The following is a 15,675-nucleotide window of genomic DNA, read 5'->3' on the forward strand; positions in this document are numbered from 1 at the left end:
TCAAAGACTCAGCGGTCCTGTTGCTCTATTTTCACCTGTATAGCAGGAGTGGGGCAGGCGGAGGTTTGCCCTGGTGCAGGTGTGTCGTAGCGGTCAGTGGAAGGATCTGGGAGTTTCATATTCCCGTGGCAGTGTACTGTCGGTGCTTGCTCGGAAGTTTAGGGTTTTTTTCGCTGTAAAAATAATTTTTCTTCCCACGCAGTGAACAGCGGACACTAATGTTTTTGTCACTTTTTATGGAATCAAACTTAAAGGTCAGTACTTCCACGCTTTAAACGCTGCACGCTCATACTCTCTCCCGCACTCGATATATTATCCATTGTTGATCTGCACACAGCTGTTGTCACGAACGTCGCACTCGCTTACGTCACTGTCATGAGACACGCAAAAAAAAAAATCACGGTTTTAGTAACGCAGTAACGCAGCGTGCTTACGGGAAAGTAACAGTAATCTAATTACCGTTTTTGCAATAGTAATCCCTTACTTTACTCGTTACTTGAAAAAAGTAATCGGATTACAGTAACGCGTTACTGCCCATCTCTGGTCTTCAGCACGAAATTTGGTTAGCTGTATTTGTGAGTTGCTGGTTGTTGTTGCTATAAAGATCACAGCAGCAAAGATACCCACTAATGCCAGACTGGTGAATCGTGTTGGAGTGCCTTTATTTTTCAATAAATCTGCAGCTTTGTGGAAACATGCCTGGCTTTCACAGTAAAAGGCTGGTGAGTAAATAATGGGTGGCGTCTTTTCACTGAAGTTCATGGTTTCCTCTAATCTGCAGCAGGGTACAGCTGTCTTCATCCTTTTCCAGGGAAAATGGGCTCTTTTCTCAGATTTGGGCCTTCAAGCTTCGAAGACAGACAGACTTATACTGGACTCTTACAGAAAAAACGCCAGCGTCAAATTACATTGAGCTATGACAGCAGGGGCAGAGGAAGGTGGGTTGGAGTGGAATGGAGGTAGGGGGCTAAGCACCCTCGCCTGAGTTGGTGTTATGCTCCACTTGCATTACAGCAAATGTTTCGCTGTGGGCGGCCCGCTGCCATTCATTTTCTGTGGAATACAGCGTAGGGCGGCGAAACGCACGTCAGCTGGGGAAGCGTGGCGGAGAAAAGTTGAACAGCATCCTACCTTATGCAAATGAAACAGAGAGCTCTGGAGGATTAGGACCAATCTTAATTAGAGTATGGCTCCAGCAGCTAAATAAGATGTATGATCGCAAAAGCAGCTCAGCAACACCACGGATGTAATGAATCACTTGGACCGAGAGAGCTGCGGTTCCTGAGACCTGGATCTACGGTTAACCACATCTGAACTAGAAGAAAAGGTGGAGATGGGGGCACAGGGAAGGCTGCAAGTGTTTCTGGGAATATAAAACAAATGCTTGTGAAGCATGGGAAGGCGCTGACTGATGAGGTCATGCAAAAGACATCATGTAATAAAGTACCTCCAAAGACTATCTAAATGTCAAGTGTGTTGTTGGAGAGATTGATGTCCTCAGTGGTGCGGTGTAGGGGAGGATATGCCCCGTCTCAGATGAAGACCACAGTAAACACTCAACTTTTCCTGCCTCGTCTCCCGTGCAGGCAGTAGGATAGGGTGCTGTCAAAACTCTAGGCTTCTCTCCTCTGCCCATGTGCAGCCTGGGCCTCCATTGTGGAGAACGAAGGAGGGGGGGGGGGAAAAGAAAAGAGAGAGGAAAAACCCCCAGACCACATGAGGAAAACAACGACTAAACCCTATTCTTTTAGACCACTAGCCAAGCAGAGCTCAATTGCACGCTACACCACCAACGGCCAAACTGCGGTCAACCGCTCTCCCCTTCAAATGGAGAACGCCAGCTCCCCAAAAAAACATAACCTCTGCCGAATGAGGTGAAAGACATGAGACACGAAAACACGCGTCACCTCTTCTGATAAAGCACTGTTATTGCATCACACTACATCAAGCAATAACTCTCTGCTTCCATGTACAACAACAGAGATGAAAAGGACATTGGAAGTGATCTGAGTGAGCAAACAATAAGGTTGGAGCGTTGTGGTTTTTTGGGGTTTCGGATAAATGAAGGAAACGGGAAATGCCGTTAGCACTGTGTGACCCGATTTGTTTTAGAGAATAGAATAAATAATCAAAGGTGAGAAATAAGAATCATATCTCAGGTACCTTGAAGGGTCACTACATGAACAGGGAACACAAACTGAAAAGTCAATATTTGGTGTGACCTCCGTTGTTCTTCCACACAACCTGAACTCAGTTACTAAGTAGTCTCCAGGAATAGTTCTCCAGGCTTCTTGAAGGACATTCAGAGCTCTTCTTTGGATGTTTCTGCCTTTTCTTCAGTTGTCTGTTAAGATGATGTTGAGGTTCAGGCTCTGGGGAGGCCGATCCATGACTGATGGTGTTCCCTTGTGTGTTTTTCTATTCAGGTATGTTTTTACTGCATTGGCAGAGTGTTTGAAATCATTCAAGCTGTTGATAACCAGAAGCTTTCCAGGTGGTTTTGTACGGTGGTTAAAAATCTGACAAGATCCCCACCATCACTGGCTGAAATCAAGCCCCAAAACCATGAAAGGGCTTTCACCGTGTTCTACAATGGCTCCAGATACTCACTGTTGTACCTCTCTCCTAAAGCCGTACATATTTCAAGTTTGGATCCATCACTTCGTCAGTGCAGTGATTTTCAGTGCAGTTCTTGAATAATTTGGCATACCTCAGCCTTTCTCCCGGTTTTCCTTCCTTTAGAATGGCTTCTTGACATTCATCCTTCCAGTAACACCATTTCTGATGAGGCTAAAAGGACAGCTGGAACCATATACTGTATATAAAAGATGGACATGGCTGTTTTTTGTGTGTTTTTTTTTTTTGTTTTTCATAAAGCCCCCAGGTGGCGATAACTATAATTGCAAAAATATTTCAGTTCCTATATAAATCTATGAGAAAATATCAGTCAGGCACAACGTCTGTAATTTGACAAATCTGTTAGCAGGGAGCAACACTGAATCTTGATAATCTAGAAACATCTAGCTTCTTCTTTATAAGCTAAGACTGATCTAAAAAAACATGTGGTCCAGATTGTGAAAAGGTGGCAGGAATGCTCTCTTAAGACCCAGAAACAACTGAGAAAGGTGGAAAATGTTGGTTAACGACTTATTTAGTTGTTGACAGAGCGAGAAACAAAAAAAATGTATTAAATGTTTTATAAAAATAGCATTTCTTACGCTCTACTGACTTTAAAACACATGATCACACAGGAGTCACACAATTTTCCCAACTTCCAAGATTACTTATTTTTTTTAAAAAGGCAGTAGTAATGGAAGCTGCCCACATTAACAGAATATCCACCTTTATGTAACTAAAAGTGTTGAATAAGGTCAGGTTTGTAATCCATGACAACAAATTCAGAACATGTTGAGTGGGTGGGGTTACAGAGGGTTATTTGAACTAATCTTATAGGGACCCAATAAGGTTGAGAACCAGTAATCGAGGACAGGCTATCACAGTACTGTAATTTTTTCTCCCCTTACACAAGATGAGGGATTGAGGAAAAAGCAAACGGATTATCAGTGAGAACAGGATATACTGCTTTAAACCATACACATAATGCAGCAGCAGCAGGTGGGCGTTTTCCTGAGTTCAGCGGTGAACTCAGTCAGCCCCAAATCCTCTCAGAACCCTGCAGTGTGCCCTCGTGATCTCTAGGTGGCATAACCCACACCCTTTCCACCTACACTGACACCATGAGTTGTTTAGACTACATGAAGCAAGACTCCATCTCTGAGGAAGTGCAGTCTGGTTCCCCACCTTGCTGCTCCAGCGTCAGGTTGCATACTGGAAACAGCAGAGGTCCCACAGCTGCAGGGGACAGTGATGACAACAAACTTATAGTAGAGGCACTCCAGCCAAAGCTAACAGACTGATGGAGAGGTCATGAGTCTATACATGCAGATAGAAACCTCCCTCCCTTTCTTTCCTGTTCTCATATCGAGGCTCAGTTTGTGTGGGCTGACTGGAAGGTCGTCTCCTGTTAACTTGATCTATCCCTTGTTCCTCCTCTGTCTTCCTCCTGCGTCCCATATTTTCTCAACATGACAGAATTTAAATCTTTCAGCAGAGAGAGCGCACTCCTGTTTTCTCTGGACACTTGGCAGAGGGAGCGGAGGAATAGAGTTGAGGAGACTTGTTCAGATGTGAATGGACACGGGGATCACTATGCTGCTGATAGTCAAAAACGGACCGACTAAAAGCCTGTGAAAAATTATTTGCCCCTTTATCATTTCTTACAGAGAAGCAGGGTACAAAAGAATCACTCAAAAAGTAACACATCATACACAATCTAAAGAAACAGCTGAGAAACAAAGTCATGGTTACAAACCCATTTCTAAAGCGTTGACACTCCAGCGAACCATAGTAAGAGCCATTATGCACAAATTGAGAAAACTCGAAACAGCGGTGAACCTTCCCAGGAGTGGCCAGCCGACAAAAATTACCCCAAGAGTGCATCGATGAGTCATCTAGGAGGTCACAAAAGAACCCAGAACAACAGCTAAAGAACTGCAGGCCTCAGTTGTCTCAGTTAAGGTCAGAGTTCATGATTCAACAATATGAAAGAGACTGGGCAAAAATGGCATCCATGGGAGAGTTCAAGAAGAAAAGCACTGCTGACCAATAAGAACAAAAAGGCTCATCTCAAATTTGCCAAAAAACATGTTGATGATCTCCGAGACTTCTAAGAAAATGTTCTGTGGACTGACGACACAAAAGCTGAACTTTGTGGAAGGTTTGAGTCTCGTTACATCTGACATAAAAATAACACAGCAGTTCATAAAAAGAACATCACAACAACAGTCAAACACGTTGCTGTGAGTGTGATGGTGAAGAGCTGCTTTGCTGCTAGATTAACTTGATGAAAACATGAATTCTGCTCTCTTCCAGAACATTTCTGACCATCAGTTTATGACCTGAAGCTCAAGAGCACTCAAGTTACACAGAAGGACAATGATCTGAAACACACGAGCCAAGTCAAAGTCCAGACTTAGAACTGATTGAGATGCTTTGGCATGACCTTAAACAGGCCAAAGCATCTGGAAAACCATTCAATGCAGTTGAAAAAAAAAAAACCCAAACAACTTCTGTTGTAAACTTCTGTAAAGAAAAATCAGCTAAAATTCCTCCACGATGATCTGAAAGACTCTATGATAACTGATGTTTGATAACTAATGCTTAATTGCAGTTCTTGCTGCCAAGAGTGGAACAACCAGTTATTCGGTTTAAGAGGCAATTACTTTTTCCACACAGGGAGGTAGGGTTGGAGATCTAATATTAGTATTTGTTTGATGATGTGTAAGAAGTAAGTGTGACAAATACGGAGAAAATCTAAGAAATTATGCCATAATTATATTAAAAAAAAAAAAAAAACTTTTTCAAAGCACTGTATATTAAAAAAAATGCTGGATTATAATGCAGTGTCACTCTCAAGACAAAATCATACAATACGAACGCAAACACACATAGTTTCACAATAAATTATTGGAAAAATATCCTCCACCTCAGAATCCACATCAACAGGTATTAATAGCATTTTTTTATACTTCAGAATATGAGATTAAACTCTCTCTTAATGGCAGCATGATAAAGGACTGTCTGCGATGTGGCAGTAAATGCCAATAAGGTATTGTGGTTAGCTGCATGCCTGGGCTTTCATATCTTCCATTCACCATCCATCCATTCACTTCCGCTTATCCTTTTCAGGGTCGCGGGGGGTGCTGGAGCCTATCCCAGCTGTCATAGGGCGAGAGGCGGGGTACACCCTGGACAGGTCGCCAGTCTGTCGCAGGGCCAACACACAGAGACAGACAACCATTCGCACTCACTTTCACTCACACATTCACACCTAGTGGCAATTTGGATTATCCAATTAACCTATCCCCACAAGTTGCATGTCTTTGGACGGTGGGAGGAAGCTGGAGTACCTGGAGGGAACCCACGCAAAGACGGGGAGAACATGCAAACTCCACACAGAAAGACCCCGGCCTGATGGTGGAATTGAACTCAGGACCTTCTTGCTGTGCGGCAACAGTGCTAACCACCGTGCCACCGTGCTGCTTTCATATCTTGGTGTTTTGAAACCAGACACGAAAAGCAAGGCATGGCTCTACCTGTGTAAATAACAACAAGACAGGAAGGACTTAGATAATGCTCGTTTGTAACTCTTAAAATTATGATAATCTTCACTTTTTATTTGATAAGGCCTGAAATTAGCAACTGAGATCATAAAGCCATGTGGAAAGTGTTTACTGAGGTCACAGAGCAAGGGAAATGAGTTTCAAATATACTTCTATAACACTTGAAGTCTTTCAGCAACCAGACTAGCCAGTAAAAAGAAAATGCATGTTGAAGGTATTTCTGCTTTGGATTCACTGCCTGGAAGATATCAAAATCTGGATGTCAACCAACTTTCTCTAACTGAACAACAATAAGGCTCCATTGCTCTGGAAAGTTCTTTGCACCAAGTCCTGCTAACCCATCACCCTCACCAGCTCCCAGTCAAGGTAAGTCTCCTGTAAAATCCTTCTTCTCAGCTACAAATCCAGTAATTATCAGAACCTTCTCCTCCCCTACACCCTATCCCAGACACTGGATTCCTCAGTTAAAGGTCTACTCTCCATTCCCACACCAGACTCCCTTCTGAGATCTACAAGGCCTCGCGGAGGTCTTCACAGAGAAACATAGCTACATATGCAGTCTACAGTCAGGTCCGAAAAACGAAACTTTTTCTTCTTTCTATTAGCCAGAAGGTGTCGACTCAATCAGGTCCAACTGTATAAAAAGACTATGTGAAAACAAGCCTACTCCTAACCCAATTTATGACTTGATTGACGTTTCTCATGTGATGTTGTGCGCATATTATATATATAGCTGTATATCTCAGATTTCTGTAAAGTTATTTATTTCGTATAGTTTTTCATATTTATATCCTGTTCATATCCTGTACATAGCTTGTACTCACTACAGCCTGTACATACTTATAGTTATAGAATATTCACAACATACTTCATACCGTGTACATTATAACATACCATAATAGACCCATTTCTGTAATATACTCACATATCTATATTATTGCTAATATATATTGTAATATATCTATATCACTAAAGCACTTCTGGATGGATGCAAACTGCATTTCGTTGCCCTGTACCTGTGCATGTGCAATGACAATAAAGTTGAATTCTATTCTATTCTATATTATTCAAGATATTCCCCAACTGGTTGACATAAAGAAGAGTATGATTTGGTGCATGAAGTTGTTACTATGTGTCCACAGTCTTGATTTACATAGTCACCCCTTATTCCATGACAGGTGGTGTAAGTGTAGCTATTTTCATCTTTATATCCAGTCCGTTATCTCAAACTACCTGCATTTTTTTGTTTGAATCTAAAAATATTAGAGTTTCTACACTGCTGCTGCCATTTGAAACAAAAAGCAACACTAGCTGAAATAACTAGCTAAAAGTATATGACTTAACTACCTCCAGGACAGCTAATACTAACGGCTATGTGGCTGAAGTGGGCATCCAGAAGTAAAAGCTAAATGACGTGCTTGTATGTTGCAGCAGAACCAGCCTCACAATGTTACAGGGGTTGTCCCCGTGGTGACCCCAGCTACTGATACACTTTTTCCCCTCCTCTCGCCTTAATTGAAAAGGAAATTTTGGGGACCCTGTTACGGGACACCCAACCCCCTTTAGAGAGAGGAAAATCTTTCTGCAGCTAATTGGATTTCCATATTTAACCAATTAGCTAGAAAAGCTACAAAGCAGCTCTGTGCTTACGCACAGTCACACTGGAGCATGTTGTGCTTAGCATCGTGTTTCACTGTGGAAACACTGTCAGAACTTTCTGCACCATTAACAGAGAACAGAACTGAAAATCAGAAGCTGGGAACACACACACACACGCACACACACACACATGGAAATAAAACGGGTTCGACCTGCAAGTGTGGTCATCACTGACGGAAGCAATTTGTTTCCCCTCCATGGGCTCGAACACCAAATGGTTAATGTAGCTGGTGTGACCCTCCATTACCTAGTGACAGCATTGGAAAAACAAACGTGTGAACAAAAACAGAAAATATACCAATCAATAAGTTGTTAAATGAATGTTTTGTAGCAGTTTAACTACTTCCTCTATCGCTAAGCACTGAACGTCAGCACTAAGCAGCGCAAGTTTGATGCCTAATGACAAGCGCAGTTGTGGCCAATGTGCTCCAGATGTTGCATTACCTTGACTTCATGCCTATCCTGAAGATCAGAAGTCAGCAGGCGTAACTTTCTGTCAGCTGCAGCCGTGCACAACCTGCAAAGAGAGGACATAAAAACACAGAGTGAGCATCAAAACAGTCAGACCGATGAAAAACGACATCATGCAACCACCTACACTGACACCTCTGGATGAGACTGTGTGTGTGTGTGTGGTAAAAACTTGGACACCGATCAGTAGAAACACTGCCAGGGAGATTCTGATTGCAAGCTAAGATAAACATGTAGAAAAATAAGAATCCTCACGCCATTTGTGCACGCTTCTGTTCAAAAAAACCTGTGCAGAGCCAGGCAGAGGACTTTCCCCTCTAATCAGTCCTCGTATACCAGCGCCTGCAATTATTCACACAATTACACTAACTCACTTATGACAAGAAAAACACACACATATCACCAGAATAAACAGACAGCAGTTCACACATTTTCGAGCACAGGCACAGATGGATTTGGCATGATGTCACTACAAACAGCCTTAACGTGCTCCAGGGTTTTACTGCTACAGTAGATTAGATTATATTAGGACAGGCCCTCTCAACCTGCGCATTAGTGTTTGTTGTAAAACATGGAACACACGCTGGCGTTTTGCCTTTTTTTAAATTAAATGTCAAAGCCATTCCCATTGAATAAAAAGGGGAAATTCCAGTGAATTTTTGTTTTGTTGACATAAACTCACTCTACCTCGTGCCATCATTTTAACCCCACAGAGGCTGAAACAGGATAGGTTTTTGAAAGTGAGAACATCTTTGAAAGGTCTGCTTGACCAAAATTAGCAGAATCTTGGCTTAATGTTTTACATTAAAAAAAGAAGCTACATTTAGAGTCTATATACTGTATGCATATGTGAATGTTTTCCCCTTTCATCTTGTAATGACATTTATGAATCCCTGCTTTATTGTGGTGGGGAGGTCTGTGCCCCACTGATCCCAGGAGCTATGTTGAGGGGGCATTTGCTCCTAGTTGGGTTTTGCAAGGCAAATTGGTCCTGGGCAAGAGACCAGACAAAGAGTGATTCAGACGACCCTTATGAACAAGAGAACAAGGAGCCAGTTTGCTTTGCTCAGGATAGGGTTACCAGGGCCCCCTGGAATCAAGCCCGGGGAGAGGGGTCCAAGAAAGAGTGCCTGGTAGCCGGGCCTTAGCCTATGAGGGCCAGTTGGATGCAGCCCAAAGACAAAATATGGACCTGGCCTTCTGTGGGTCCGCAACGTGCAAGAAGCACCACATGGGTCCAGTAAGTCAGACAGTAGTTATGGGTGCAAGCCCAGTGGTCTGACCCGAGCGTCCCAGTGATTCCAGGAGCTATGTCGTCAGAGAGAGAGAGAGATTGCATCTCCTGGCTGGCTTGAGAACACCTTGGTGTTCCCCCAGAAGAGCTGAAAGACGTGGTCAGGGAGGTCTGGGCTTCTCTGCCTTGGGTGTATTTGATATCCCCCATGTTGGCGTTCTTCCTGAATCATCACAATTAATCTTGGTCAATCACAATGTTATTATTTCTGTGACATGGAAAAAAAATTGCCAATGTCCACTCAGGAAAAAGAAAAAGGTGTGCAGTGTGATGGTGTGTCAATAACACCAAAACAATACATCGCAAAGTGATAACATCATATCACAATGTTAACCTTGGTGTTCGAGGAACAAAACCAACGCAGGATATCAGACCATGCCTCTTCTTAGACTCCCCCCATTTTAATGCCATTGAGTCTCTTCTTACATTACCAACACTGCAACTTATCCTGCCTAACCTGGTTCAGGTCGTTTGGGCAGCAGCGATGTCCAAACCTCACTCTTCCCACCCACCTCCTCCAACGTTTCCATAGGAACACCGAGCCATTCCAAGATCAGAGATAAAATCTCTCCAGCGTGTCATGTGTCTGCCCCCTGACCTCCTTCTGGTAAGATATGTTTGAACCACCTTAGCTGCCTACTTTTGACAAAGCGAGGCTGAATTAAACCAAACGTAAATAAAATGTCAGGATAAAATACTAATAAAAACCACAAAATACAAAACTATAAAAACTATAATAACTCTTTGTGAAACAATGAAAGCTCCTGAGTAGAAGATTACCAGATAGACCCCAAGATAGTAGAGTTGGAATTAGAGCAGGGCAATATGACCAAAAATATCTATCACGATATACATTTGAAAATTTGCGATAACAATATAACTGACGATATAATTGACACTAGATAAAATACTTTACAACTCCTCAACTTTATTAGTGCAAAAAACCCCAAAAAACATCAATGTATTTTGCACTTACACAAGCAGCTTTTTAAATGCATTAAAGTTATATAAAAAATTTAAAGTGCAAATGCAAATCCTTGCTGACAGTTTAACCAAAAGGCATTTCCAGTGGAAATTGGCCGACATATCCTCAGCATAACCATGTATAATATCCACAAAACTTAAAAGAGGTTATAAACACATACAATATGGTAATATTGTATGTGTTTCACTCAGCGAGGCACCTGCCTACTATAGCCATAATGCTCCGACAATACATCAAGCGGTGCGGGTTCGTAGCTTAGCAAAGTCGTACTGAAACATTTGACAGACTTTTGAGCGCCGTGTACCACATAAAATCGTTTTGAGGTCAGTAAACACAACCAGAATTCATACATAAGGCACACGGGATTAAAAGGGACACTGTCGACTTTCAGAAAGATCAAAGGATTGATTTTAAGTGCGCCGTATCTCCCAAAAAACACGGTAATAACGACGGCCCGCTAGCATGCGCTACCAAAAATAGTGCTTTGTTGTATATCTGACGGATGAAAGCTAAACCAGTTCTACACCACTGAAGTTGCAGCATTTTTACAAACCAATTCTGGTTCATCCGTTTCATTTAACGATCCACTTTCGCTCTTCTCATTCTGCGTCGCAGCCATGTGTGTATGTAAACAAAGGCACTGCGCATGCGCGTTTTACCCATATCCTATCGCGATATTTCATTTTCTTATCATTGCCCAACATTACACCGGTATTACCGTGAACGGTATGATATAGCCCAGCCCTAGTTGGAATTATAGGATAATACAATATCCATCAGTTATTTATTTGTCAAAGTACTTCTATTATTTGCTGAAAAGAAATTTAGAAAATACATTTAATAAAAAGAATACATCCTTGCAAATATACCCATGCATGCAGCAAACTAGGATGCCAAGCTGAAGTTTTAAAATATGTTCTGTGCAAACTACAGAATATATTAGCATGTAATTTACTGATGCATGTCTGTTTCTGGTTGCCTAGTGATCCAAGCTGCAATCATCCCTGAGGGCATCTGAGGGTAAAATGCCACAAACATGAACTTTAGCTTCTCTGGTTTGAGCCTGGTTGGGGGTCTTTGTTGTCATGTCATTCTCATGTCCCTCTGCCCATCTTCTCTTTGTGCCTTTAACTCTCTGATAAAGGCCAGCATGTTGTCCACTGTATATAGTAAATGACAGGCAAGGCTGAAAAATGTGTGTGTTCAGTTGAAGTCTGTGGTTTTAATAGTCTCCAGGCTTGTTCTCATTATAAGCTGCTGTGGTGGCAGCTTGAGGCCCCTCTTCTCCCCTCTCTGTTACTCTCTCTGGGCCCCCACTTGAGGCAAACCCGTGAGAACGTTGTACTTTTCCTGGAAGGCACAGCTACGTGCAGCCTGAAGGGAGGGATGGAACCTGAGTGGGTAGTCATCAGCGCAATAACAAGTGCGCACGTCACAGGGCTGGCTCAAGGGTCCTGTGGAGTAAACCACAGAAGGCCAGCTGCCTTTCCTTTTCAATTACAGAAAGGCTAAACACCTCCAGGGGGACCACGAAACCTTCCCATCCACCGCCTCAGGCGAAAACTCTTGCTTTCTAACAATCTTTGCTTGGGCTACTTCCCTCCTGTCCAAAGCCACCTGAAACAACTTTGCTCACATCCTGGCATCTGCAGTGTGACAGCAAGAGGCAGTGATGACTACTTTCACTGGCTGGTGTGCTTTCTCTGCAAATGTCTCTTCTCTGGTCCCAAAAACTGTGTTTACAACAGTGACCCTGTTATGTTAAAAGACGTAAATGTCTAATGTGGAAGTGAAAGTTGGCTGGAGACCTTCTAATCCTGCCTCATCATGACCTCTCACGTAACAACCGGTACCGGTCCGTGAGTTGTTTGGTACCGGGCCACGAAAGTTGAGGCTCAGGTGTGAAATGTATAGTTTTCAGGGTTTTTATCGGTTTTCAGCGTTATTTTGTTATCGTTTGTATCGTTAACTCGGTTTTCCTTGGTGTTTTCACGTGTGTTATGAATAAATCTTCTTTATTTTGGTACCGGTACTAGTTTTATTTTGTTGTATTTATCCGTGACACCTTAAAGGCATAAACCGGTCCGTGGTGCAAAAAAGGTTGGAGACCGCTGTGCTAGCATACACAGCATACACAAAAAGGGTTACGCTGGGGGTAGGGGTGGGCGATATCAACGATATATGATGGAAACGATATAAATTTGGCTAACGATAGAGATTTTGACTATATGCGCTATTGCGATAGCGCATGATGATGATGTCATCAAGCTGCGCCTGTTTTGGTAGAAAGCATCGTAGCGGCTACAACCATGTCACAGCAAAGAGATGAAGCACTTTTGAAATATGGGGAAAGCCAAAAACTGCCCTTCCTCCACTTCAGTAACATTGATTCATTAATGTTGAATTCTCTTGCAGCTGTTCTGTTCCCATGTTGTTGCAGTATATTAACAACTATCTCAGTTGTTCTCCTGGCTGAAGTTTGGCCCGTGTATAGCATCCTGCTATGCGATTGCATTTGTCCCTAACCACCAGAATCCCTCACGTTAACTTTTATTGAGTGGAAAAAAAGTTGGTGTTCATCCTCCAGCTTCACCGTGCCAATGTTATGCTAACATAGCTGTGTTGCTAGCAATCACGTAGCACAACATTATATACTAGGTAGTCCAACTTAAGTAACCCTGCAAACGCCACTGCTGTTTAGTTTTCTGTCTTCATTTATGTTGGAAGTGGTAGCAGAGATGTACATTTTAATTAGTTTCAAAAGTCTCTCAGTCAGAACATAGTATGAAATGTTTAGGTGTAAACTAGAGAGCTAACTTCCTGTTAACGCCATTAAATTTAATAAATTCTGTTTTCATGGATGCATGGATGTAAAACTTAATTGTTACACCCTATATAGCAGCAATGCTGATGATTTAATTAAAGATGAAAGAATTTAGACCGATAGAGGCGGCCAGAGCGTCAGGTTTACATGTAAAGTCAATGGAAAGGCGCGATGACCCGCGATTGCGGCTCCCGCGAAAATTCGGAAGCAGATTTGCGTCGTGAAAAGGCCAAAACGCCTGAAACGCGCGTCAGTGTAGCGCGTTTCAGGCGTTTGACTCGCGAAAAAAACCACGCGCCTGAGTTTTTGTGTTGCATTTTGCATTCTTCAGTGGAGGGAAGGCTAATCAATGCTGTTGCAAACAACCCAGAGCTGTACGACACCAGCTGCTTTCTGTACCGTGACAGGAATATAAAGGACAGAGCTTGGAGGAAGATATGTGAAGAGATCGGGCAACCTGGTAAGTTCATTCATTTCTCTTTTGAAAGTTTTCACTGACCCGGCAAGCTAGCAAGCCACCGCTATTTTCCCACTGACGTACAAATACCGTTCTGCTTTTATGCATGTTGTCATATAGGAATATATTTTGTTTATTAATAAACAGCACACAGTGGTCCCGCTGTTCATCCGTCACTGCCTCGCTTTTTCGCTGATTTTTTTTATTGCACAGTACAGCATTGCATTCTGCAGCCTGATTGACAAATCTCCTCCGTGCCGTGTCTCCTGCGCTTGGCAAATTTATCATGTTTGGTTTTGATAACCATCACGTCCAATAGAAAAAAACCGCACAAAAACACCCATAACTATGACCCTCATTCGGAAATAGACACCTGCACCACAAGGGAAAAAGGCGCACGAAAGTGGCAGGCAGATGAAGACAAAACGCGGCATAATAATACTTTTACATTTTGTAATCTACAAAGGTTTGCACTTTGAGAATCAATTGTGAGAACTGTGACCAATGTTCATGTGTGTGGGGAAAACAGTGTACGAAGTGCGTGGCCAGGGCCTAGTGTTTCTGAGAACCCCTGCTGCAATAAATGAGGGACCACTGTATATACTTTCTCTGATTATTATATTCAACCTGTTAACATTTAATACTGTATTGATAGAGACAACTGATTCTGCAGCAGAGCATCCCCTGTTGCTTCTCCTGGCTCCCCAGTCCCTGAGCTCCTGCTGCTGCACCCACAGGTATGTACAGCAAGCACTGATAGCTTTTTACTCGGTTGGATTCCCTTGTGATCACCTTTACTAAATATCTACGACTAATCTGATTATATCCTGTTTTTTGTTTTTGTTTTCAATGTTGAAATTAAAATCTAGTAGCAGCCTTCTCATTCCTTTGTGTTTTGTGCTGTTTTACAGGCCCACAGAGGAGGACGGCTCCGAGGCAGATGAGGGACGGTCCATCGGCGGTGGAGCTGGCCATCCTGGAGTCCCTGAAGAGGCCACACCAGTCTCCAATGGAGCATTTCCTCCTCAGCCTTGTTCCTGCTCTGGAGAGCAGCTGGTCCTTTTTATTCCTGTCTCTCTGTAAATTCTTATATCTTATATATTTATGTTTAATGTTTTTCTGTTTGAGAATTTTAATATTGTTTCAAATAAATTTTTATAATGACAAATGTCTCAGTTCTACTACACAGCAAATGTTGGCACACGACTTGACACATGTAGAATTTATTTCATATTATACTAATGACAAAATATACTAATACAGTGGGATGCAAAAGTTTGGGGAACCTTGTTAATAGCCATTATTTTCCTGTATAAATCGTTGGTTGTTACAATAAAAAATGTCAGTTAAATATCATACAGGAGAGACACAGTGAAAAGAAGTTTACTGGATTTACAAAAAGTGTGCAATAATTTTTAAAACAAAATCAAGCAGGTGCATAAATTTGGGCACCACAAAAAAAGAAATGAAATAAATATTTAGTGTATATCAATGTGTGTGTCTCCTATATGATATATGGGGTGCCTTTGTCTGGACGTGCTTCCCATCCAGAGCTGCACAGCACAGAGGGAAGTTCCAGCGTTCCTGGAATCCCTCTGTGATGGACCGCCAGCCTCCAGGTGAACGCACAGCCATGAAGTTGTCCACTAGACAGTCCCAGATGGCCGTCGCTACCTGGGGGGTGATCTGACACACCGACTCTGTAACTGAACGCTTGGTCCTGAAGGAGTCCCCGGTGACAAGGAACCTGGACAAAATTGTTCAAAATCAGTATTATGTGTACTGCAGTTACAAAATACATTA

At 42.5% G+C, this 15,675-nt stretch overlaps 1 protein-coding gene across 1 annotated transcript in view; it reads right to left on the minus strand.

Annotated features, from left to right (window-relative positions):
- The window catches only part of nup37 (nucleoporin 37), a 24,625-nt gene that overhangs the window by 5,037 nt on the left and 3,913 nt on the right, over positions 1–15,675 (minus strand). The window contains exons 4-5 of the mRNA XM_005747258.1: positions 8,286–8,358; positions 7,994–8,088 (exon numbers count right to left, since the gene is read on the minus strand). Coding sequence (XP_005747315.1) covers positions 7,994–8,088; positions 8,286–8,358 — 168 coding nt within the window. The remainder of the gene's footprint in view (positions 1–7,993; positions 8,089–8,285; positions 8,359–15,675) is intronic.

Source organism: Pundamilia nyererei, unplaced genomic scaffold, assembly GCF_000239375.1.
Source record: "Pundamilia nyererei isolate P.nyererei 1_Seehausen unplaced genomic scaffold, PunNye1.0 scaffold00192, whole genome shotgun sequence".
Taxonomy (NCBI): domain Eukaryota; kingdom Metazoa; phylum Chordata; class Actinopteri; order Cichliformes; family Cichlidae; genus Pundamilia; species Pundamilia nyererei.